The sequence below is a fragment of the Odontesthes bonariensis genome, chromosome 15 (assembly GCF_027942865.1).
Source record: "Odontesthes bonariensis isolate fOdoBon6 chromosome 15, fOdoBon6.hap1, whole genome shotgun sequence".
Classification (NCBI taxonomy): Eukaryota; Metazoa; Chordata; class Actinopteri; order Atheriniformes; family Atherinopsidae; genus Odontesthes; species Odontesthes bonariensis.
In genome coordinates, this window is record NC_134520.1 from 24,193,000 (window position 1) to 24,219,099 (window position 26,100).

The window sequence follows — 26,100 nt, forward strand, 5'->3', positions numbered from 1 at the left end:
ATTATGAGTCTACACGTGCAAGAAACAATACTGTTGCATAACAAAAGGGGACACATCCATTAGTGGAAAAGAGAGAAAAACTTAAACATCTGCTCAAGAGGTAGCCTGCGCCTGTCTGAGTGCAACAACCGGCTCGATCAACAACCACGCGCTCTCATCAAAGTGTCCTTGACCGCAGCACTTAACCAAAGCTGCTCACTGAATGAGTAATATAAATATCTAAATGCAGATTTAAAAAAGTGGTATTCAAAGGGGATAAGGTCAGGGTGGTGACCAACTCACTGAGCAGCTGGAAGCTTGTTTTTTTTTTTTTTTTTTTTTTTTGCACAACACAGTAGCATCTCAAACAGATGAAAGACAGAGACTGAAAAATAAAACTGCGTTTGTAGTGAACCGACACACTTGCCATCTGACTAAATAAGACGGAAACGTTAAAGGATAAGACCGGTTTTTTGACATTGGGCCCTTGATTTCACATTATAACATGATGTTCTACTCACCCCTGCTTGTTGTTGAACATTTGGAGCTGTTCCGAAGATATTCGAGAGGCGTCTGGCTGCTCTCTTGAGATATTCGGCCATGAAACGGTTTCCTATGGGCAAGCTTATACAGGCACAAACTATGCTGTTTATAATTTATTAATTACTCTACACTAGCACTGATAACGTGGAGGTGCGTCGCTTACTTAAAAAAATCCGGGTTACTAATTTTGAATTTTAGCCGAATGAATAAATAGGCAGCAGGTCTGTGGGCTGTCTGTGGCAGTAGCAGACGAGGACGTCAGTTACACCCACTTTACGACAAAAAAATCAAAATTACAATAACCCGGATTTTTTTAAGTAAGCGACGCACCTCCACGTTATCAGTGCTAGTGTAGAGTAATTAATAAATTATAAACAGCATAGTTTGTGCCTGTATAAGCTTGCCCATAGGAAACCGTTTCATGGCCGAATATCTCAAGAGAGCAGCCAGACGCCTCGCGAATATCTTCGGAACAGCTCCAAATGTTCAACAACAAGCAGGGGTGAGTAGAACATCATGTTATAATGTGAAATCAAGGGCCCAATGTCAAAAAACCGGTCTTATCCTTTAAACAAACATGTCTGGAACGAACGCCAACAACAACCAGAAGGATTCCTTTAAAATCCTATGTTGCACCCGGCAGGGATTTGTGTTTTTTTCCAGTACTAACATGCAGATTTTTGCTCGATACATTTCCTAAAATGCACCAGTGGTATTTTTGAATCCACACTGTATCATTATGCTCCACCACAATCTATGGTGTGCAGCAACACTTTTTACACGTTCATTAAAAATCAAATCTGGGTGCCTAACCCGAAGGTAGAAAAAGTGTTGGCAAAAGTTAACAGGTTGAGTGATCTAAAGTCATTCTGAGGGAGTATAAGATCAAACACAAAAAGTAATGCTGTATTTAGAGTGAAGTGAGTGATTTGGTTTGACCTTGAAAGGGCGATACATTTTCATCCGATACACAGATGTATAGATACTTCCTCCAGAGAATTATTCAGGCTGCTCAGACCCACCGTCCACTTACACACCTAACTGATTAACTTCTACCTAAATGGTGACTCTTGATCCCATATTCGACTCCACAATAGACAAAAGGATAGTAACCTGTCAGCAAACAAGGCTAATGGTCTTTTCCTCACCTGGTAGAGCTTGTGGATATGCGGTTTGACAAAGGAAGCATTGAGGATCTGGCCATCAGGTGTGTTGACCACAATCAGCTCCCCCACCTCGGGAGGACCGTTACGCAGGCAGTCATGACTCTGGAGGGGGAAGGGGAGAAAAGAAGAAAGAAAGTAGAGGAAGCAGAGAAGAGAGAAAATTAATTACCTGGACCTGAAACTCATTTCGATACGATATGAATTTTGAGTTTATGAGCAGGTCAATTGGTTCAATACATCTTTTTTATGTTTGGAATATCACCTCAGATAGTTTTAGTTCAAACTGCTCATGGGTAGATTTGATTCCTTTTACGACTCATTGTTGTTAAGTTTTTGTTTGTTACCAACTTGAAATCTAATAAAAAGGTCATTTACATTTATATGAAGCGATTACTTCTAAAATCAGTTGCTAGGATTTTTCAAGGCATCTCAAGTGAAAATAAGATTTTTCATCCACGAGTTGTACGCAGGCAGGAAGTTGATTTAACAGTGAAGAGCACTCACTACAATGTTCTCTGGGTGCAAGTTGTCGCAGTATGAGCCGTCATCAAAGTTGACCTCAAAGAATGTCTGCGTTGCCATGCCGATGATGGTGCAGGGGTAGTACCAGCCGTCGCTATTGCGACCGATCACCTTTTGGCCCAGGTCCACACCCTGCGAGGCTTTGGGTGCTACTCGAGGCTTAAGAGGGAAAAAAAATAAACCCACAGTCCGGGATCAGAACTGATATTTAACAGGAAATGTTTACATTACTCCAGGAAGCTGTTATCTAAATAAACAATACTATCTGAACGAAATTCTAGCACAGAAAATGTAATGTTTCTGAATATGTATTTCAGAGGGTTATGTTTTTTGTTTGTTTTTTAAATGCAGTGCTTTACCTTCGTAACACCCCTTTTATGCTTGTGGCAGGTAACAGACACAACATAGGGCCAATCGGCAGGACTCATCACCACTCCAGCGATTTGGGCGCAGGTGACGTGGAAAGAGGTGGCGCAGTTCTCTTTTGTGCACTGGATGCAGGCGCCACGGTTCTGATTAGCACTCTTGCTATGGCAGAACACACATTTCTGCAAAGAAAACAAAGCACATAAACTCTGATTCTTCTTTCAGCTTACAGGTAAATTCCACTTTACTTCGATAGCTTTATTTTGAGTGTTGCGACGACCATGATTATTACCACAAGAGGTTCAGAAAACAATGTGTCCAATGGTCGGATATCACTGACCATCACCCTGTTCAGTAGCTGACCTAATATAATTAACCCAGAGAGGGTTAAAACTACAGAATCCAATCAAACCATTTCACTCTTCTTGTTTGGCAAAGTGTGAATTGCAGTAATTGCCGGGCATCTCATGAAATGGAGATGTGAGAGAATTAGCAATGCATTAGTTTTCTTGTCTCTCTGATCTTGGATTCTGTTGTACTCTGGTGTCATTGATTAAAGCTTGGCAGAGAAAAAGGCAGAAAACATACCTTCTGTTTTTAATGAGTAGTTTTTAAATGAGTCAGAGGTGTCAAGTTGTTGTTTTTTTTAAACCAACTTCACACTAGTTAATAAAACCAGATTGACTGCAGCAATCTCAACAAAAGGCACCTTGAAAGAAAAAAAAAAAAACAAGCAAGACGGACGAATACCTTTACCTCACTTAGAAGTAACTAACCAATATGCTGGCAGCTTAGCTGTATGTTAATTAAATGCACTCATAAGAAGTGAACTACATTTTATTTGACTATTGGGATGATCTACAATCTGACACGCCATGTCTGTCCAGTCCCTTTCTCTCACACCATCTTTATCCCTCTTTTCTGCATCCCCTCATTCGGCAGAAAAACATTGTTAGCCACTGTAGCATCGATCAATAAAGACACACATTTTTTATTATCTTGTCGATGCTTCATTTTTTTTTTTTTATCATCCGGTGCAGGACATACATTTCACAGATATTTCATTTCAAACTAAAGTAAAGTTGCAACAGCAAAGCTGCAAAACTCAGCAACAAAGTACATTCATTATCTTTATCTTATTTTAGTTGGAGTTTTGGCTCAAGTTAAAATAAAGCTCACTCAACATGTACTCTTTTTAAAAAAAAAAAAAAAAAAAAAAAAAAAAAAAAAAAAAGGACACTGGCTGCAAAGTCTAATGAACAGAATTTCATTTGGAGCAGCAGTGAAGAAATGAACGGCTCCTTAACTTCAACTTTTCTCTTTTGAATAAGTTTTGAGTTGTATGGGAATTTGTTTTCGCATCCCTCTAAAGAAGGACCATGACATGGAATCAAACAGCATTTACACTATGAAACTTTTCCATGGAAAAATTGTTCTGACAATTATGCTTCCATACTACAGTTAGAATGCATTAAAAAAAAAAAGAAAACAGCTCTGGATGGGATTTTTAAAGGGATTTCAGTGTGGAACAACCCTAAAGCTACTGGTCTAACATACAAAACCTTTGGATAAAGTTAATCAGCAGAGAAGTTAACTGGCCGACTAATAAAAGAAGAAAGTGGCTGTTTTTGTTATTTTTGGCTGTAGCTGGAGCATGAGTCTCAAATGGCAGCCGGAACACATTTCAGAAGAATGATTTATTTAAGCCGCTTGCTTTTCTAAGCTTGAGACCGAGTTCCCAAACAGAAACGAACTTTGCGAACAGTATATATTTTAAGGATTCGAGCAGTGTTACTGTGTCTGAGAAATTCTGAAATAACTAAGACAGAAAAAAAAAAAAAAACTATGTAAAAAAAGGGTGCGAGGAAACGCACTGATTGTTGAACACTATTCAATATTAACTGGTTCCACTGTTGCGTGTTCACGCTTGATCAGCCCGGTCACCCGAATCATTAGACTGCACAGACTCCTCTCAAAGCCTTTTAACAAGCGATGGAAGAAACCTGCTATGACAGCACTCTGATGCAAATGTCACCCAGCTCGTCTTTGATAGATTATTCAGAGAGAAGAGGAAGGAGAGAGGTGACAGTATTTGTGTGTTTGTCATAATGTACATGCAAGTATTGCCATCACTCGCCATGAAAGCAGAGACTGTTCAGAAGGGATGGTGGGAAAGGAAGGATAGGGAGGCAGAGAAGAGTGCAAAGATGCGGCAGCAATGGGGAAATTGCCTCCAACCCACAATATCAATGCAGTTCATTTGGCGCAGTGAGAAATGACAGCTGATTATTCAACCATTCCCCTCAGCACGTCTGTTTTATCCTACTTTTCAGAAAGAAAAAAAATCTATCCATCCACTAGGAAAGGAGAGGGGGGGTGACAGATACACAGGCAATGAACAGAAAAGACAACAACTACCTCAGTGAAATAAGAGACTAGAAGATCAAGGGAAAGGGACTGTCAATAAAAAGTGGTCTGATTGGATACAAATGTTGACCTCTGCATGTTTGATATCACACTGTTCTTTGAAGGAAGTGTAAATCAAAAACTTACCAGATCCTTTCGGGTTTCCGGGACAGCGCTGACATCCACCGGCTCCCTCTCGATGGCATCGACAAAGCGAGCTTCCGCCACAGCGATGGCACAGATGACGTGGACCCACCTGGTGACAAGGTCAGAAAGAGAAGACGCCATTTGAAAAAAAGTTACATTTTATTTGCCATTTCGTTGTGTCCAAAATAAAATGATGCTCCACATTTTTAAATTGTGTAAAATTATCTATTTGTAAAGGCACTAACCTGTTGTCTGTGGTCGTCTTCAGAGCTCCTCCTCGTAAGTTACAGAGACAACACTCCTAAAAAGAGATAAAAATGAAGATTAAGTTTAGACAGACATCCTGATCCTTTCGCACCTTAGCAAACTCAGTCTTTCTCCGATTAATGCTAGGCAACACGATTAAGCTCTCTTTCCAACAGTAACAATTTGTGTTAATGTAGGCAGTGCATGTCTATAAAGGTTGTATGTGAAGTTAGTTTTAGGGTAAATCCAAACACTAGTCTGAGAAAACAAATATCTTTTTTCAGATGTGTGTGAGAGCATCGCTTAAAAGGCGACTACCCACCACAGTCCAGGCTCCTGCTGAACACCTGGAGCACCTCCAGGAGTCACTGACAGAGTCTGGCTTCACGCCATAACAACCTGTAAGAAAGGAGACATTTTGAATTTCAGCTCTGTTAACGTGCAGTGTTTTCACATTCAATGTGGTCTGCATGGCGACATGAGTTGTATACATCCATTTTCCAATGTTTTCCATTAGCAAGTTCAATTTCTATCGATTTTTTTTTGTTTCAAAACTTGCACAACCTTAACCCCACTATCTTCAAATTGAGCATTTCAACCGAGAGGCCTGCGGGTCTGTGCAACACCTGGCCGTGTCTGAATGCTCCTTAGTTCCATGTCCAATCCAGAACAATGAGGAGCAGAGGCATGGGATGCAGACCTGGCATTTTTGACAGCAGCTCTTTCTGCTTCAAGTCTTCTTATCAATAGCAGTGCTGTTTCAGCAGCCGAGTCCGGCTCATCCCTGGATGACTAATGAACTGGCTTTGAAGGTGCACTCCAGCTTTCGCTTTAGGTAATAAGAGCCCAGGAGGGTTGATGTGCGTGTTGTGTACTACACATGTAAGCACGTGTCAGTGGTGTGATTTATGTGTTTTTATGTTCAGACCGGCAACAAAAATGAAATAAATAAAAATCTATTCAAGCGGATTTCTTTCTTGAAAATGAGATGCTGATCATTTAAAACTTATTTTTTACAAATTAGACAAAGAGGGCATTTGTTTATTTACTCTTAAATAATAAAAATATTCTGTACGAATGGTTTCTCTTTAAACTTGGCAATAAAAAGTAATGGCAATCAGAGATAGCTTATCCACTCGCGCATGATAACAAGCAGCCTATTCTTTCACACTTTGCTTCTACAAAAGTCATATAGCCTCAAAGTACAATACTCTCAGGGGCCTGAGTGTAGAAAAAGTTGTGAACAGAAAGACAAAGTGATATATCCAGAGGGGTAAGGCTGAAAACCTCCCAGTCCATGCATGGGCCTGTAGCTGGCCAAGACGATACTCTCCTGTGTCACATTGGATTTACTGTCGAACAACGTTCTTGTGCTTTCCTGCTGGGGTTAAAAATAAAAAGACAGCTTCTACGGCCTATGGTTGTAAATGCTGTGATGTTAGTTACATTGTAAAGTTCTAAATGTGCATTTAAAGTGTTAGGCAGTGTAACACTGACACCAACAGCCATTAGCCAGGTTTCCGTTGCTGCTTTTGATTCACATTCAGAGGATGTGAAGAAGTAACGCTGTATGGAAACACTGAAAACTGATAAAAACCTCCACCAAAGTTAAAAAAAAAAACAAAAAAAAAAAACGCTGATACACCGTTGAGGTAGTTTTTGCCTGTTGAAAAGAAGATTTGATAAGCATGAGGGGGCATGGAAACACTTTTGCAAGCCATGCCTGACCTTGTAGATAAAAAACGAAGTGATGCACCAACTGTTTCTGCTCTGAGCCAGCAAACAACAAACTCACAAGGCAGACTGGAGTCTTCCCAGATATATATAGTATCCAAGATATTCCAAGAGAGCAAAGTAATTCCAGAAGAAGAACTTTACATCTTCCTCATGCAAGTGCTTGATTCACATTCCTTTTTTGCAACTTTTCAAAATCTCACGTCAGATTTGTTTCACATGTGAATAAAAACCCGTCTTTCTTTATGGAGTGAGAACTTACTCGCATGAACCTGCATTAAACAAGATGGACAGCGGATCAGAAGACTAGTTCCATCCTCCCCAACGTGATAGTTGGTGGGTGGTGGCTCTGTGTTTCCTGCTCCGACACTGAAGCACATCTCTGGGACCAGTGGACGAGTTGCACTGCCATGACGGGGCAGGGAGGTGTCTTGGCTATCATTTGCAGAAGAGATTTCTTTCTGTGACTTGAATGGTAAGAGATAACAAAAAATAAAGAATCCTTTACATGGCAGAAATAAATGGCTTTTAACTGGTTTCATATGCATGATTAAGACTAAACTGACATGGGCTTCTGCAGCAGTGTGCGTCTTCACCTTTTTGTAGGGGCAGAAGAGTGAACAGACAGCACAGTATGGTTGAAGTGCAGCCACGGCAGCATTGAAGGACGTCTCTGCCACAAAGTTGGGTGAGTGATTCTGCCACAGGTGCTCCTGTTTCTTCATGTCGCTATCCAGCGGCATTACAGACGACAGCTCTGTGGACAAAAAAGAAAATACATAGGAGTGCCGGTATAAAAGTAGATAGCCACATCTTTGGTCATTTATTCCAAAGGGAGAGGTTTGAATATTCATTTCTGGTCATAATTCCAAATCATAGAAATGAAGCATTTTCAGAGCAACTCTTGCCCAGAAACAAGAACAACACTGTGTTTGAGGACAAAAACACCACCACTTCTTACTTAACTGGCAGATGAACACAACCGGGACAAACTTCGATAATTTGCTAGCTTTAGGTCAGAATCAATTTTGCCGTGAAACACTCAAGCTAGTGATCCACACTGTCGGACAGAATTAAGAATATCTTTCACAAGATTTCCCTTAAACTCTCGTCTGCACTCCACCCCCCACTCAACCACTCTAGATGACTCAGGCTGAGTCGGGTCCCTGGCTGTCAACCTAAAGTGACTTTGAAAGCAGGTAATTGGAAGTCATGATCCCAAGATCAATAATTGTCAGTCAGAAGATGAAAAGAAAAACACAGAAGGGAGAGCAGCGAAAAGGAGCCCCGTCGTCTTGATTTCATTACCTCCACAGTGAGCTTTAGTCCTGCTTGTTTTTTCATCGGATCAATAATTAAAACCATATTTTTCCCCCATGGTTTTGTTAAGATGACCCAAAGAAAAGTGTAAAGTGAAAATAATCTTAAATCAATAAAAAGAGCACTTTTAAAGTTCGCTAAATGTCCAATGACCCATTAGAAGTGCATACCTTTGTCGCTGGTTGGGTCTTGCTTGACAATGGACAGAGGAGAGCGCATGGGCGGCTTGCTGAGCGGATGGCGCCGGCTCTTCTTCACCTCTGTTGGCATTTTCGTCTTGGAGTAGCTCGTCTAACAAAACAGGGTTGTTCCAGATCGTCTTAGTTTCACTTAACACAGTTTAAGTTTACAACACGCATTTATCAAGTAGTAGAGCATAAATCCAGAGACTTCGTTTTGTTAATTTATTCTGTGTAATGAACTGTTGCTAAATCCATGATTTGTGGCTTACAAATGGTAAAAATGCTTTCCTCTTAGACACAATAATTTGGAAAAATCTATCGGATTCCAGTCACCTGAGTGGTAGTCACATCCATTTTGTTGTTGGCTGGAACGTCCCTGTGTCTTGGCGACGTAGGATCGAAATGACTGACAACGTTCTGCGAATTTTTGAGGCCAGATGTAGCAAACTGCTCAAATGCTTCTTCAAATCCAGAAATGGCTCTTTGGATATTAGATATCCTCTTCTGCTTTTTCACCTTCTTTTTCTCGACATCATCCAACAAGTTCTGTGGCTTGGCCTTTGGTTCTTGTGCTGACAAATTAAAAAAAAAAAGTCAAAAGAGTGGTTGCTCATCAAGAGGCAGCACACTGCTTGGGATACTGGGATTAAGATTTGGGATTCAACATAAAACAGTTGTGCTAGTTCTGATTACATTCATGTTCTGAATAATGCGCTGGAATAACTGCTGGGATATTTGCCTACACAGAAACTTCAGTCTCTTAATATTCATATTCTACTCACCCTCTACGACAGGAGTCTCTGCGGCTTTAGCAGCAGCCTCTGCGGCCTCCGCAGCCTCCTGCTCTTCGCGCTCCATGGCCTCCAGGGTCATCATGGCCTCTCTGGCTAAACGCTCCTCCCTCTCCTGCCTGCGCTGAGCCTCGCGCTCCTCCACCTGACGCTGGTACTCAACAGCATTCAGCTCAATTCCTTCCTCCGCCAGCACTTTTACCTCTTCCATCTTTAGACGACGGAATTGCTTCATCTTTTGCATCGCCCTGGGGGCAGTGCAAAAATACAATAAATAAAGTCCTTTATGTTATACCCAACACTGATGGTATCTTTTACCTCATTTGTTCTTGACAACCCATCAACCTCCAGCATATCAACATTTTAAAATCGATGACGACTCACCTTCGCAGGACGCTTTCCCTGTGGGTGATTCGATGCTGCCTCCAACGTTCCAGTTCAGGACTGTCCAGCTCTGTGGGCTTTAGGTGATCCAACACTGTAGTGTCTTTGCCCTGCTTCCAAAGCTCGTAGCGATCGGGCTGTAGGGATCGCACAAACACGTCCATCGAGATCTTCACCATGTCCTTTCGGCAGGAACACTGGAAATAAAAACAAGCGCAGAGGGAGGACTCCATGTTAGAGTGGGATATAGCTGCAGGTAAAGAATAAAGTCCACTTCTACTCAGACTGCTGCAGATGACACCTATGATTTTTTTTTTTTGGTGAAATCTCAGTGCAGTGAGGGATTGAACGAGGAGGTAACCCTCTAGCAAATTAATGAAGAATGCCGATGCCAGAATGAAAGAGGACAGTGAAAAACAGCAGGGAGGAGCAGCAAAACAGCAAAAATTACATTAGAAAGATGTGTTCAATATGGTCATTATGCTTTAATAAGAAGAATTTGTGATGTTTAATGACTATTAAATCATCACGTTTAAATGTGGGACAACTGCATTGAGCAAAATGAATGCAATTCTCCATTTCTTTGTGCATCACAGAATGTTATGCTTTGTTCCCTTAAGCAGCAACCATTTAGACTGACAACCATGTTTAATAACAGTGTGAAAACTGAACACATAAGAAAGACGTGAAAAAAAAGGCACTGCGTCGAGGACAAAAAGGGCAAAAACATATGGATGTGAAAGCACTATTATATCCATCTTTGGGGTTTCTAGAACCCACTGAAAAATACACAAATAGGTTGTCAAAAAGAATGTGGCAGCTGCATCTGGTGACCCATCTCGCTTCAAAATGTCTCCACAAACCTTAACGGTGACATTTCACACCGATGTATCATTCTGCTGACTTTAGAAGGCACGAGCTGTATAATGTAGCAACAACACAGAATATAAGTGAGTGGAAAAATAGCAGGTGTAAGAAAAAGAAATCTGGGAATAAGAGAAACAAAATTAAAGAATATCACAACAGAAGAAAAAAGGGAAAAGGAGGGAGAGATGAGAATGTTTCATTTTGTAACTTGCTTGCTGTATTACATCCTGGCCCCATCATCCTCTGAGCTGTACTTGGAGCCTTATGTTCAATTATGGCAAACAAAACAGCTCAAACCTCCACAGCAAAACAATATCCAGCCTACATCTCATCTTGGCACCACTTGACAGGCTGAAACATTAAAATATGGAGCTGGGCAGAGGGTGATGGAGCTATGAAAGGGAGGCCAGAGAGGGGCAAGTATGAGAACAGCTGACGGTAACCATGAAATCTTTTGAGGACTATAACTGGGAAATGTGCCATTTTCATTTAGAAGTGATAAGAAGGTCGTCCTTATTGTTATTAAACTATTAACAGGTTGTAGATGTCGCTGTAATCCACTGGGGTAAGAACAAGCTATACGTTTATTGTCATATAAAAACTTAATAAGAGGAAAACAAGTTTTGAGATACAGAAGATATTTTAAAACAAAAAGTCACACAATGGCAGGAAGTCAATGAGGCCTGAAGTATATTTAGGCTCCTAATGAAGCTACATTTTTGCTTCCAAGAAAACTTGGAGCCTCAGGACTCTCAATGGATCATTGGACTCAATGAAAGAACAAGAATTAATAATAACAACAACAACAACAATAATAATAATAAAACTAGGGTTTAGCTGTGTGTGTTGTGAACCCACGAAAGCCTGAAAACTATCAAAGTCAAAAATAAAAAGAGCAATGCTTACAAGAGGCTGTCACAAATTAAGATAGAAAATGCTGTGCATCTTACAGTACAGCAGGCCTGTAGAACATCCAGCTGTGAAAACCTACAATAAAACAATGAGACAAACGCGTTCCACAAATGTTCCAATGAGAATATATATTAAAAAAAAAAATAAAATAAAAAAAAAAGATGCTGACCAATATTAAATAATGCTTAAATTGCTTCCGTCATACTGCCTTGCCAACTGAGTAATCTTTGCAAGCTGCAAAAACAGGCAGTCAATATTCTGAAAGTGTGTTTTATGCCAGACTGAACATGGCCACGATGTCAAGGGCCAAACTGTTTGACCATATATAGATAACCACAACTTTCTGTTGGCATGTTGCTGTATTGTTTCATCAATGGAAAGTTAATACAATGCGTAATACAACCAAACAGCACATTTTTTAAATAGTCATCATGATCATACTGGAAGTCGGAAATAAAACCTGAGAAAAATTAATGCTGAGCATTCACAGCATATCTAGTCTCGCCAGCACAGGGCAAGTCAAGACACCGAATACAGAAATATGGGGCGACTCATCTGCTGTTCTCTCGAGATGAAAAAGCGGTGTGATTTAGTCTGGGAACAGGGAGGATGATTTCAGCTCCTCTCCCAGACAGAGAAATCACCCTGGAATCCTCGAGGAGCAGTAGCAAACGGTGACTGAGCGCCGGATGAACAGAGAGAGGCTTTCACTGTGAATCCAGCAGACTCAGAAGACAACATAAGCAACATAACGGTGTGGTAGACATGACTACAATAATCTGGAGAAGCCTTCTTAACGTCTTCAGTTCTGCGGAGGGCTCAACGCTCTGCTGCTGTAAAACAAACATGCCAAAGAACTGTGCAGCATTTGTAAACCACTGTGGCAACATGTGCAAAACTTGCTCTGCGATTCCTTATGCAAGTTACCTGCATGGTTATTCTTTACAAACCATCCAAAACACACCAAGAGTTTGTCTAAACACCGGATGACACTTTGTGCTTAAAAACCGAAAGAGTAAACCTATGAATTACAGAAGGACAGTGAATACCTCGTGTGATGCCAAACCATGAAGGTTGAGAAAAAGGTTAAAGAAGACTGAAATGTCTTTATGATAGAAGCACACGCATACATGTGGTGTGCAGAAAGTGCTGACAACGGGCCTGCTTCGAATGCAGGTGTGTGTTTGCTTAGTAAGTCAGACAGATGGGTCAGCAGCTGACGAGCCTGCATTCAATAAGACCGGGAAGCAAAGCACAGTCAAGCTCTCCGTCGTACCTCCTCACTGTAGTGTGCTGGCAGCCCCAAAACGGTGACAAATTTGATACTGTGCCCCATCGTTCACTGTCCTGTTTGGTGCTGACGGAGTGAGGCTCAGTAGGCGGGAGCAGAAGGAGAGATGGCCAAACGAGTTTACGAAAGACTGCTTGAGCCAAAGACAGACAGTGAAAGATGAGGGAGTTAAGAGGAAGACCAAGAGAAAATGAGAGGCTTAATTATCGCCAAGCAAGTGGCTGGCGTGGGCGAGTTATGTAGAAATATTGTATCCATCATCAATTACTTAAATGAAACAAAAGCAGAAAAAATTTTTAATTAATTCACAAATAGAAATTGCAATTAAACTGAGTTCAGTCAAAAAGTAATATAATTTTTTATAAAGTCTGAGTATTCAAACTCTGGATATTAAGGCCTGGAAAGCCACTGATCCAATTTAGGCTAGATCCCATTTAGGGCAGATAAACAGGAAAAAAAGTTCCATACGTTTCGAAGACATTGAGATTACTACGAAGCCTTTTTTGGGTCTCATTATTCCTCTCTGTTAACAAGACAATCACTGTAACAACAATGCTACTTAACCTCTCACACGCCTATGAAGCACAGGGAAGGAGAAAGCTGGACAGGAGGAGAGAGTATTGCTGGGATTTTATTTCACATTCCTCTGACTGTGTGCTGTGCTGCACAATAGATTTGTGGGCCTCAGTTACTGGTGCAGAATGGAGTACTCTTCTTTATCAAACCGAGACAAAGTGTGCTAGAGATGCTCCCCTGTGCATTAAAGTCATGACTACTGGTTCTTAAATTACAAGTGGCCACATGGGTAAAGTAGGAAGGGCAAAAATGAGAAAGCGTGAGATGTACTTCTGCAGACTGGCACTTCATAAATCTAACATGCAGCCAAGTAGAGAGAAAACAGGGAGAATTGGACACAGGCATGCAAAGAGAAAGAGAGGGAGGGGTGGTGAGGAAAATCAAGTGAAATGTCCAGAAAAAAAAAATAATTAAAAAAATTTAAAAAAAAGAGTAGTGGGTGGAGGTGGGTTCTTCCAAAGGACTTTGTAGTTGGGCTCCTTTCTGCAACCAACTCGTGCCCTGACAATTTCATGCTCAACAGCCCACAGGCAAAGAGGCAGTTTGCGTCAGTATGAGGATGCAGGGGTGCAGTTAGTGTTGGTAACAGATGGTGTGCAGCAGAGAACTAGACGCTGCTTTTATATTTCGATATGATCTATTACTTCATCTCTCAAGGGACGCAAACACACAGAGCAGGAAAGCTGCGAGTTGCTCCTGGATCACACATCGGACAAGATTTGATTTGAAGTCTCCATTTGTCTGAACAGTGTTTGCGTGATGATTACGATAGGAAGCCTTTTAGCTGTTGTCTCTCACCGACACATTTCACGCCTCGTCTCTCATACTGGATCTTCAGCATTTAGAGAAAATATACATTCAGGTCCCAAACACCTGCCAATGCACCAGTGTTGCTGACACTATTCAAATCTTATAATGAACTTTAAATGTACGTTTCAACATTTGGCATGTTGTCATTTGGCAGGTCAACAAACATGAATATCTTACACTCATTTCCTACACGTCCTAGAATTTTAGCACAAACATTTATATGACTGAAACTCGTCTTACCAGTGTGGCATTCTTGCCATAGTCCACCCAGCGCAGAGTGGCAAAGTTCGTGGACTCTGCGCAGTTGAAGCCATGGTTGAAGCCAGCGTGGTAGCCATAAGGAAAAGTGACCATGAACTCTCCCTCATTCTGGGTTATCTGTGCACATAAAGGAAAAGTCAAGGTAAAAATGAAGGACTGTAACAGAGTACTGAAATTCTTTACACATGAAATTAGCATCGTATGCCATCTCCTGCATGCAAGGCCTTCAATCCATTATTTCTCACATTTGATTTTTTTTTAAGTTTTATGGCTAAACGAGGATTCAAGCTTCTCGGAAACAACTTTTTCCCTAATTTTTGAGAGTCATCCCCCTCAGTTATTCTGAAAAAGTTGAAGATTGAGAGGAAGCACATTCTTCCTCACATTTAAGCCAATTCTTTTTTTGGCTCTTGCGTCGAAACTTAAATTTCCGTACGTGTGAATGTGGATCTCAACTTCTCTGAAGCGTGGATCCCTTCAAAACACACACTAAGAAGCAGACGTTGAGGGAAAAAAAGAAAGAAAAAGGGACTAGAGGCTGAAAGCAGGAGATAAACTTCCTCAACTAAAGGCAATCGTTCAGATTTCAAACGTCTGTCTTCGTTCTGGCAAGAAGTTTTATTTTTATACATGACTCAGGAAAGATAATGTAGGCGTTTAACACGTAAAATGTTTCCTGTGATAATGATGTCCTGGGGGAGGGGGGTGTTATGAGATAAGTTGGGTGGGTGGAGGGGTTTGTCCTGGCTGTGGGAAATTTTGGATCTTTTTTTCACTCCTTCAATCTTCCTTTATTTTTTTTTGTATTGTGGAAGTTCGTTTTGTGAGCGGAGCAGAACAGAAGAAGAAGAAAGGTGAAAAAGATGCAGTTAAAATTTTGTGACAGACGAGAGACGATCGTAAGTCATGTTTGCGTCAGAGATGAGTCATTCAAATTGGATTGGACTGAAAACAAGCCCACCTCTTCTGCAATTTATGGAATCCGCATGCAGAGAACAGCAGGTAAAAATACATCATTCCGCCTACTCTTTCATATTTAGATATTTCAAGCTTCTTTAATGCCCTCGTGTGAATCTCATCATCGTAGTCATAACTGGCTACTTTGATCTGAATGAATAAATGAAGATCGGTGAATGGTTTCATATCAAATCATTTCAAAGTGACTCTACATGATTCCGCGCTATTGACTGGTTTTGCTTCAGTCATCCCGTAATGAATCAAATAAAACTACAGAAGCTTTTAATTACTGGTACATTGATCGATAACAATGCACGGATGAGTTGCCACTCACTCTGTTAAAGGGAATGCTGTATTTTTTCAGGATGGAAGGAGATATCAGCGTCATCTTGTGGCGAAGAAAGGCATCACAGCCTTGGGAGCTGCCAGGGAAAAAGCCTGAGGGGGGAGACAGAGAGCACAAGGACAAAAACTCTTTTTACTCTTTTGCAGACATACGTGCAGATGCCTTCACTGAGGAGGAGCTTTCCCCCAAAGTGAGTCTTGATTTTCATCAAATACTGTTTATCAAAATTTTTCTAAAACCCAAAACAATGCCATTTGTTATTAAATGTAATTTTGTTTCAGTTTTACATGTGTTGCACAAGTCTGACTACCAGCTACTTTATCTGTGTGTGGATTTCAATGCACCCTTTACATATTCAAATGTATATTTGACATCAGCAATAAAGCAACTTTCTCTAGCTGAAATAAGGTGTGTTTATCACATTACTGTTAATCCTACAACCTGCAGAGGAAAATCTGTTTTGCGCCCCCTAAACGCAGATATAAATCAAATCACTGCCTTAAGTGTAGTATAATCGCATTATAACATTTCATGTAAACGCACTGATTGTGTGCCTCCGGGTTGGATTTCCAGGAAAATCTGATGGACCTCATTATGAAATTATGAAAAAAACGCCACAGCAGAAAGTAAAAAGTGGATACTTTCCCCTCACAAAAATGTGATTCCATGAAGTGCAACCAAAGAGAAAATCTTTGCCTGCAGACCTGCTTTGTTTACTTAAAACACACCAATCATTCAAAAAGCAACACTGATCGGTACTCGCAGTACTCACAGGCGGCTTTCAGGTCACAATATAACGGACACTTTGGACAAAGTGTCCCACGTGCGCTCTAAAACAAAAGGCTTAATTATGCACCTCAGATGGCATATAATGGTGTATAATCAAAAGAACAAAATTTCTCCTCCATCACTCACTCCCACCCTTTACCATCTGTACGCAGCAGTCACTTGAAAGGGGGGGGGGGTCCATCTAAGCCTCCACCCAGTTAAAACTTTAATGTGACTGACTGCATAATCAGCACACATTTCATCCTTCATTCGCTGCCTTATTTTGGCCTCTGTTCCACACTACAAAGCAAAAGGAGGAGAGAGGGACTCTTTGCTCCCTTTGCCTGCCTGCTTGTTGGAGCTAGTAAAGGTGAATAATGTGCCAAAAGAGCCTGGATATTAATCCCCATTAAAATGCAGCTGGCTCTCTGAGCTCTCCATGGGGTAAAGTTAACTTAAAGGCTTCATTCTGTCCGAAAATTAAGTTGCCGCCTCCAATCCTGCACCCTCCGCTCCCATCGTGCCCACTCTACACAAAAGGTCTGAAGCCATGACTAAAGTAATGCACAGTTGAATGATTGAGATATATATATATATATATATATATATAAATAAATAAAAAAATAAGAGATATGGCTGCCACTGTGTCAAATGTTTAGAGAGGAATTTTCAAGAAAAAAGACCAAGTCCCGTTTGGCATTCCTGCTGCACTTATTTAGGAATTTAAACAGTTGGCTGCGTGTGCCGATGACGGCTTTGATAGGTCAGAGGGTTCCTGTTAAGCAGTGCTGGCACCGCATACCTCAAACTGCCAGCTGCTAGGTTAAGTAGAGAGAAAAGCTAAAATCTAATTAAGTGATAAGAGTGTCTACATACAATATGTATTCCAAGTTGATTTGATTTAAATTGATTCAATTTTTATACCCCGTCTTAAATTCCCCAAATCTGTGAAGATCTAATATTCAGCAATCCCGATGAATATTGCAAGTGACAGAAAAGTTGATGTATAGGAATATACACTGTAGGAGCCATACATTGATTTTGAGTTGTTTTACTTTGTATTATTCTATTTCTTGTGTGCACATGCATGACGTCAGCGGAGGCTGTCGCCGGTGTCTGTGGGTGGCACTTTGGGTGTGTTTTTCCTTTAAATGAGCAGGTGAGCTCAGCTGTGATGTGACGAGCTTGGATCATGGCGGCTGGGTGAGCTTGGGGAAAAACTTTTTGTTGACCGTAAACGTAAATGTAAGCATAATAATAACTTGCACTGTCAGAGGCATCCTTGCACGGCTTGTGAAATGCATCAAATGAAGTAAGTGTCCTTTTATGTACAAGCTTGTGAGATGGAGCAATAAACAACACCATTCGTGCAATAGTTCTGCGTGACGTGTCTTCAGTAGCAAAAACCCCATGTCTTAGCCGGCCGCGGCGTTTGTGTTGGTTTTTAAGTTTTACGCCGCAATATTCACACAAAGAAAACCATTTCCTCCTATAAAAACACACTTTCCACGCCATAAAGCGTTTAAGTTAAACTGAAACTAACTTGTCACATGTCAAGTCGCTGGTTTGTAGGGTATATAAAAAGCTGGTTTGAGATGCAAGCTTTGATGTCAATGGCCGTAATAAACAGAGCAAAAGAAAAACTTCAAAAAGAAGAATCAAACAAAACCAGTCGCATTAGCCATATCCAGTACAAAGATGGAGGGTGATTTAGAAGGTGCGACTGAGCAGGTTGTAAATTCTGTAATTCTATCATGTCTAATAGTAATTTCTATGTTTTCCTAATCAGAAGTGCAAGTCAAATGTTTACTTATTAATGAACTTATTTTTAAAAAGAGTTTCAATCTCCCCACTAAGTATAATATCGAGTCACAAACTGCACAAAAACTAATTAACTTAAAAGAATAAAACTACTTAAACATCCAGTGCCAATATCAACACTTGCTTGGTGCAGTTAGTACCACAGGCTTGGATAGCCGTGATGATGTAATGAATAACACTGTAAATAATGCATGAGTAGTTGTGCGGTGACACTGTGTTTTAAGTGACGACCCATTATATATTTCAGTCCTCTAGTATTAAAGGATGGCGCGTCACAGAGGCTACGCAATAGTAGTCACTTTAGCCACAATAATCCTCATTGATCAAAATAGGAGGAGGAGAGAGTATGAGCTTGTGTCTCAAAGAAAAACAGGATGGCTTCACTTTGCAACTTCTTATTCATCTGCCTTGGCTGACATTTCTAGTTCTTAGAAAACCTTTAACACTGGTTTAACTCTGTTTATTTTTCCCCAACCTGTAAAAACATGTAACGCTCTTAGCAGGTAAAGTGCGAAGCCAGTTTTGCGAGCACCATCACCCAATGTTAGCTCTTCAATCCCATAAACATTCATCAATTCACACTTCAGTCCAACTCAACTTCAACTCTGTTGGCTGTGCAAGAGTTCTTTCCTTCCAATTTCATCAGCAAAACAGACAGTTAATGCTGTTGGATTTGTTTCAATCTGCCTCTCCTCCAAATTCATCATCTTCAACCCTTTTTATCTGTTTGGCACAAGTGACTGCATCCCCAAAGTCCTTCAAGCTGCGCTTCCTTCTCAAAATCCATGTCAGCACCACCAGGTGACAAAGAATTCTGTTTTCATGTTTCACCCACATGTGAAAGATGTGTCAGTGGCACAGTGTACATCTAACTGCTTACTGTGAGCATCACTGTGTTTATTAAACAAACTGCAAAAAGGAAGGTAACTGCGATTAGTAAATCCCTCCAAACCGTGCTGTGCTTCAGAGAAATGAAGCAGAGCTGAGAGTTGCTGATTCATTTGTTTATCCCCCATACATTAAAGAGCCAGCATGAATACCTCAGTGGTGTGGCATTGTGCATTCTGTTAATGTTACATAAGCAGCACTTATATTATCTTATGGAGTGTATTTTACAGTTCATGCACATTATTCAAAAAGTCTCAGGGCAGGGAAACAACTGAATGTGTGCAATAAACAAAAATAAACGTATATTAATTGAAAGCAGGTCCTCACCTTGTGCCAGCCGCTCCAGCCTCTTGCCATGCTCAGGTGGGACAGTATACCTGCAGATAAGATAGGAAAAGGTCATCAGTTTTGGAAGGACACCAGTTTGACATCATGGCTAATCTAAAGCAAGTTGTCGTACACTATTCTATTCAAATCTTCTCATGTAAAATCAAACAATATAGACGTGTGATCTTCATAAAATTACAAGAGTCTCTCTATTATGTGACCACTTCGTTCTTCTTTTTCATAGGCTGTTTCAAGCTTGGCGGGTAGAATGATGGAGAGATGTTCCAACAGTATGAAACGCACTGAAGAATCCCTGTGGAACTTAAATAACATGCAAGCTCCGAGTCAGAATTGGAGCCGTCACACATCAGCAAAGGAACACTTGTATTGTTCGATAGCTACATTTCATTTCTACAGAGCCGTTTCATTGGCTGTCCAAAAAAAATAAATAATCATCCCAGTGGTAAAGTATATTAGAATTATATAGACATAAAGGAGAAAATCTTAAGTATTAAAGCTGACAAATCTGAAGCCATCTCCAGAAGGTGTGTTAAATACATCTAATGCTAAGCTGCATAAAATAAGTTATGATCTGAAAGGAAGAGGGGTGGGTGTGATGGAACAGACAAAATTACCAGTGAAGGGCAGAAACTAGAGAAATGGCTGTTCTGGGAGTGCTGGGTCATTTTTCAGCTCTCGGCGCTTACCGGTTTAAGAAATAAATTGTCCATGACAAATCCCACACCATTCCTCCCTTAAAATTCTTTTATTCGTGTGCTCATTGTCAAGACCACTATTCTTACTTTTATTTGAGAGATGGTAGCACCATCTCCGAGATCAGTTTATTTACGTTGCTTTGATCTACACTATTCTCTTATTAAAGCCTTATTCTGACAAGAAAATCTATACAAATATGCCAACGCCCCCTCTTTGTGTCCTTTATCATAATTTAATATCCTTTTCTTTTCTACTTCTACCTCATTTCTGTATAAACAGAAAAACCCCGTGGCCTTGGTGCCGTGCCGCAGCAGAGCTAAGTCGTAACATTACGAATGTGTTTATGCTGGCATTACAGGAGGTAGGCACTGTAAAATATGAAGCATTCTCCAAAATGTCAGATGCTACATTTAGAAAGAAAATTTATTTGTAACATAGTGGAGTGGGCGGAAGTCAGCAAGCTCAACTCTAATCTGTTCATTTGTGAAGATATTACACACTATATTACTGCAATTATTTCCTCTGGGTTGTGTAACCCTCCAGAGACATTCAGGAAATGAACTATGGGTGAAACAAAACTTTACATCTTTCCTTTCGTGCAGAACAACATAGAAGTTTAAAACACACAGAGAAACAGAAGATGAGACAGGAGATAGTGAGAGGCAACAACACTTAATGAGAGAGAAGAGCAATGAGCAACAGCATAGAGCAGACAGAGAGAGATAGGAAAAAATATAATAATAAAAAAAGAAATGGAAAGAAAGTCAAAAGTCCATCTCTGCAAGAGATACTACACATGGAGTCATACTGCCACCTGTAGGCAAAAGCTCAGACCTTCACAGAGCTCCAGGGTTTTATTACATTAACACGAGTATCCAACCATCCAGCCATCAGGGGTTTGTGACTAAAATCCTTCATATGAGGAGAAAAGGAAATATTCAACAAAATCATATGTAGTGAATTTAAATTGCCATCTCAAGGGTTGCAACTGATCTCCTTAGGAAAGTAATGGCATTCATTAAAACTCTCCTTTCCTCTATGATCTTTGTCTCTGTGTGAACACGGTTTAAATGGGAGTTTTCTGCATCTATGCATAATTGGAGAGGCAAAAATATGTCAGGTTATTTGTCCTGTGGCTGTAATACAAAGACAATAAAAAGTAATAACTTCCAGCTACTGGAAGGTCCCATTATCCTTAAGAGATCGCTGAAAACTTTGCTTTTATTCCATATCTACCCGACCTTCGGTTATGGTTTTTCATTAACAACCTCACTCTGTATGTGCCCAACAGGCATTCTCAAATAGTGCCAATATGACCACAACAAGCTCTCAGACTTGGTCTTTACATAGTGGTCGCTCTGCCTCATTCATCCTTTCACAGTGTGCCTTAACCCATCAAGCTATACAAGCATCAGTTTAACACTGCAAGCTAAGATTTATATTTTTTCAGCCGTTATCTGGAGCAACGTCTTTTTGTGTTATAAACTGCAAGTTGAGAACACATCCATTCATTTGTGTACAGCAGCGTTTCACCTGCAAATGTATCTCACAATGCCCACGCAAGTCAAAACACAAATTCTGCACAGAGCTCAGGCTGCCCTAAATGTAATTTTTGTCTAAATTCATGTTGGGACCAAAAGAAAGCTCTATAGGCCAAATGAATGTCAGTCGTAAGTAAAGTGTGTCACAGTTTTTCTGTTTAGACAGACTTCAAATGCCAAGGTTGAACCACGAAACTGAACATGGAAACAATGTTTTCTTAAAAGTTTAAGGAGAAGCTCAATAAATACGTGTCCCAAGTGTTTTAATATTTCTTTAAAGCTAATGAAACTAGGAGTAGGTGTAAATGTGCACTCATTTCAGAACACCACACACCAAGGAACAGCTATTAGACGACACCTCCGTCCAAGCTGCAAATTAAATAAGATCAGCCTTTCAGCACGTAACCGGTTTCCTTCCTAAGACAACGGTTACCATGGTAGCAACACATATGTCACTCCAGCAGCCAAGAGAGAAACCCACAAATAAAACAAGATGCAGAAAAAGAAGACTTCAACTTTTACATCTGAGGGAAGGTAAGATTTATGGATAGTGGGTACTGTGACCATGGTAGGTGCAATTAGAGAGTCATCCAAACACGTGCAGAGACTCCCACAGAATTACATACTATTTGTGGCACCAACTGTTTCATGATAATGTGAAACTCTCAGCATACAATTGTGTTATTTTTTTTCTCTACTTCCAATAAATACGAGTGTTTAAGATATTAACCAGCGGAAAAACCCCGGTGGTCTAACTCAGGACTTGCTTAAAACTCGAAAATAATTGCGGGAGCTTTAGAGGAACTTTAAATAACTCTAAACATTAAGTCAAATCCCAGAAAACCCTTCCAAGTGTCAGGCTGCAGTGCCAATCCAACTTTTATGCAGATTAGCTGCTCCCCCATTTCTTTCCTCTGGGAACCCTCAAATGAGAACAGCTCAGAACCGATGGACTACAAAGGGTGGTTGTGAACTGATGAATCCATTATAAACTCCCCTCTTCCAAGAAAACAGCAGCTGGGCTACATTTTAAAAACATCCATTTCAGTCATCTTACACCTTTCCCCACCATCCCCCTGTATGCTCAGAGGTAGATCTTTCATCTGACGGCAGACAAACTGATGTGTGGTGGGGTGCAGGTTTTCAGCATTGAAAAGAAAGAGAAATAATGATGGAGGAATAAAGAACATAACTAACAGTCAAGGCTGCAATCCTCTATACATCCACCAGTGTGTGTAAGTTGCAGAAGTAGTTATGGTGACAGACTTTGATTGGGGCAGAGTTGCTGTGGGAATAGACTTCATTTCACAAACGGTTGCACTTCGAGAGGAGAAGAAGAGAAAGACAACGAGAGCATGTATGTGTGATTTAAGAGAGCATGCTCTGTTTAACAGCCTGTAATTACACTATCACGCAACAACATAATAGTGAAAATGATTTGGTTGAAGAAGGAAAAAAATGAACGTGGGAGGACTTTGAGAGAGCTCAAGAGTGAGAAGCAGAGAGTGAAGGAAGGAAAAAGCTGTTTTAAGCATTTTAAGGAAAATGAGAAGGTGTAAATTAATCTGGGCGCCAACTGGTCCTCGCAAATAAAAAGGATGATGTAAAGACAAAACTAAAAATAAATAAAGATGGAGATAACTTTTAGACAATAAAAGTTTTATATAAATTATTGAGATGTCAAACTGTGCAGATACTTGCTTTAAACATTCAAGAGTCAGCGTTACCTGTACAATAAAGTAAACAGCTCGTCAGACAAACCATTATGGGAAATTAATACAAACTCAACTATGGCTCCGCTCTGCCATTTAATTGGACCACTGTCCTTGTGCCAGTACACATGCACAGGAGCTAAACAAGTAAGACCTAAATCAAACTACATGCAAATCAAATTTAAAAAAAATGTATTCATATATCCTAAAGTGAAATTCTATATACTTATGTATGTCCAATGCCACACATAAATGTCACCAGTCACTTCACCGGTTACGTCAGACTATACAGGCAGACAAAATAAAGAATGACTGTTTTTTTAAACAAAAGTGGGAGAATGGCCAGTTTGAAGAGGCGCCAGAACCGAACCCTGGGCTCTCAGATGTTAGCTTACCTCGAGACCGAAAGCAGTCTCCATCTTTTAAATATGTTTCAAACCAGTGTAATGCTGTAGCAGAAAGTCCAAACCCAGGTTTCCAGTCTTAGGAGCAATATGTTGTTTGAGTCACCAGTATCGAACGCGGCACTGAGATCCGATACACATAAAGACAGAAACGTTGCCGATCTTCCAGTCGGGGTTTCGTCCACGCCTCTGTACTGAGATTGCTCTTTTTAAGCAGTTGAATGCTCTGCATCAGCCTGTAATTACTCACTTGTGGGCAGTCCGGTTTTGGTTGAAGTATCACAATAATTAGTTTTTTTTTTTTTTAAATGCAAGTGTAATGTAAATGTGAACATTTGCAGGGTAACACCAATTATTTGACATATAACCGAACAGCCTGATTTGTGTTTGTACCACATTTGTGATTTGATTCTTAGAAAATTGGTTTTGAACTTTAGGGGTAAAAAAAACTTTGGTGGCCTACACCTCATATTGACATAATGATCACTGAAGGCCTTTTAAACTCATATATTACTGGAATTTATGCTCCACAAATTCACATATTAGTCACAGTACAACCCGGAATACCTCGTTTCGCTGAACATTTTCTATGCTGTCCCTTTACGGTCTTTAGATTCAAAGCGAATTATCTCCCGAGAAATATTAAAGACAGAAACATGAAAGAAAAATGTAAAAATGTCAATATTGGGGAAAAAAAACAAAAAAACAAAAAACAAAGGCCTATATTTGTTCAAATCAAGATGCTTCACTACTAGAGGCTTATAACACTAATAAACAATTAAAGAAAGGACAGTGTTTCCCACAGATCTGAAGGCAATGTGTGGTGGTGGGCCGGGGGGGGGGGGGGGGGGGGGGGGGGGGGGGGTGTAAAAAATAAATATTCTTCAAAATAATTCCTTCGTTAATAATTGGTCACACAAAACTTTATTGTATTAATCCTTAAGAACCCAGACCCATTTCTACTTAAATGAAAATTAAGGGGGTTATAACACAGACTGCTTAGACCACATAGAACCCATCCATCCATCCATCCATTATCTTCCGCTGGTCCGGGGATCGGGTCACGGGGGCAGCAGCTTGAGCAAAGAGACCCAGACGTCCCTGTCCCCGGCCACTTCCTCCAGCTCTTCTGGGGGGACCCCGAGGCGTTCCCAGGCCAGCCGAGAGACATAGTCTCTCCAACGTGTCCTGGGTCTTCCCCGGGGCCTCCTCCCAGTGGGACGGGCCCGGAACACCTCACCGGGGAGGCGTCCAGGAGGCATTCTCACCAGATGCCCGAGCCACCTCATCTGACTCCTCTCGATGCGGAGGAGCAGCGGTTCTACTCCGAGCCCCTCCCGGGTGACCGAGCTTCTCACCCTATCTCTAAGGGAGAGCCCAGACACCCTGCGGAGGAAACTCATTTCGGCCGCTTGTATTCGCGATCTCGTTCTTTCGGTCATTACCCACAGCTCGTGACCATAGGTGAGGGTAGGAACATAGATTGACCGGTAAATCGAGAGCTTCGCCTTCTGGCTCAGCTCCTTCTTCACCACGACGGGCCGGTGCAGAGCCCGCATCACTGCAGACGCCGCACCAATCCGTCTGTCAATCTCCTGTTCCATTCGTCCCTCACTCGTGAACAAGACCCCGAGATACTTGAACTCCTCCACTTGGGGAAGGATCTCATTCCCGACCCGAAGAGAGCATTCCACCCTTTTCCGGCCGAAGACCATGGTCTCAGATTTGGAGGCGCTGATGGTCATCCCAGCCGCTTCACACTCGGCTGCGAACCGCTCCAGTGAGAGCTGAAGGTCACGGCCTGACGACGCCAACAGAACCAAATCGTCCGCAAAAAGCAGAGACCCGATTCTGAGGTCGCCAAACCGGACCCCCTCAACGCCCTGGCTGCGCCTAGAAATTCTGTCCATAAAAATTATGAACAGAATCGGTGACAAAGGGCAGCCCTGACGGAGTCCAACCCTCACAGGAAACATGTCCGACTTACTGCCGGCAATGCGGACCAAACTCTGACACCGGTCATACAGGGACCGAACAGCCTGTATCAAGGAGTCTGGCACTCCATACTCCCGGAGCACCCCCCACAAGAGTCCCCGAGGGACACGGTCGAACGCCT

The 26,100-nt window shown here is 41.1% G+C and overlaps 1 protein-coding gene across 2 annotated transcripts in view; it reads right to left on the reverse strand.

Moving 5' to 3' along the window:
• The window catches only part of kdm4b (lysine (K)-specific demethylase 4B), a 37,825-nt gene that overhangs the window by 3,590 nt on the left and 8,135 nt on the right, over positions 1–26,100 (reverse strand). Inside the window, exons 6-20 of one of the 2 annotated variants that reach the window (XM_075485603.1) lie at positions 19,611–19,660; positions 15,795–15,898; positions 14,483–14,620; positions 9,787–9,983; positions 9,394–9,650; positions 8,945–9,183; positions 8,600–8,720; positions 7,706–7,866; positions 7,372–7,576; positions 5,698–5,774; positions 5,375–5,430; positions 5,130–5,238; positions 2,570–2,758; positions 2,193–2,369; positions 1,671–1,790 (exon numbers count right to left, since the gene is read on the reverse strand). In XM_075485603.1, coding sequence (XP_075341718.1) covers positions 1,671–1,790; positions 2,193–2,369; positions 2,570–2,758; positions 5,130–5,238; positions 5,375–5,430; positions 5,698–5,774; positions 7,372–7,576; positions 7,706–7,866; positions 8,600–8,720; positions 8,945–9,183; positions 9,394–9,650; positions 9,787–9,983; positions 14,483–14,620; positions 15,795–15,898; positions 19,611–19,660 — 2,200 coding nt within the window. Of the gene's footprint in view, positions 1–1,670; positions 1,791–2,192; positions 2,370–2,569; positions 2,759–5,129; positions 5,239–5,374; positions 5,431–5,697; positions 5,775–7,371; positions 7,577–7,705; positions 7,867–8,599; positions 8,721–8,944; positions 9,184–9,393; positions 9,651–9,786; positions 9,984–14,482; positions 14,621–15,794; positions 15,899–19,610; positions 19,661–26,100 lie in introns of those variants that run through there. The other variant, XM_075485604.1, reaches the window with a different exon arrangement.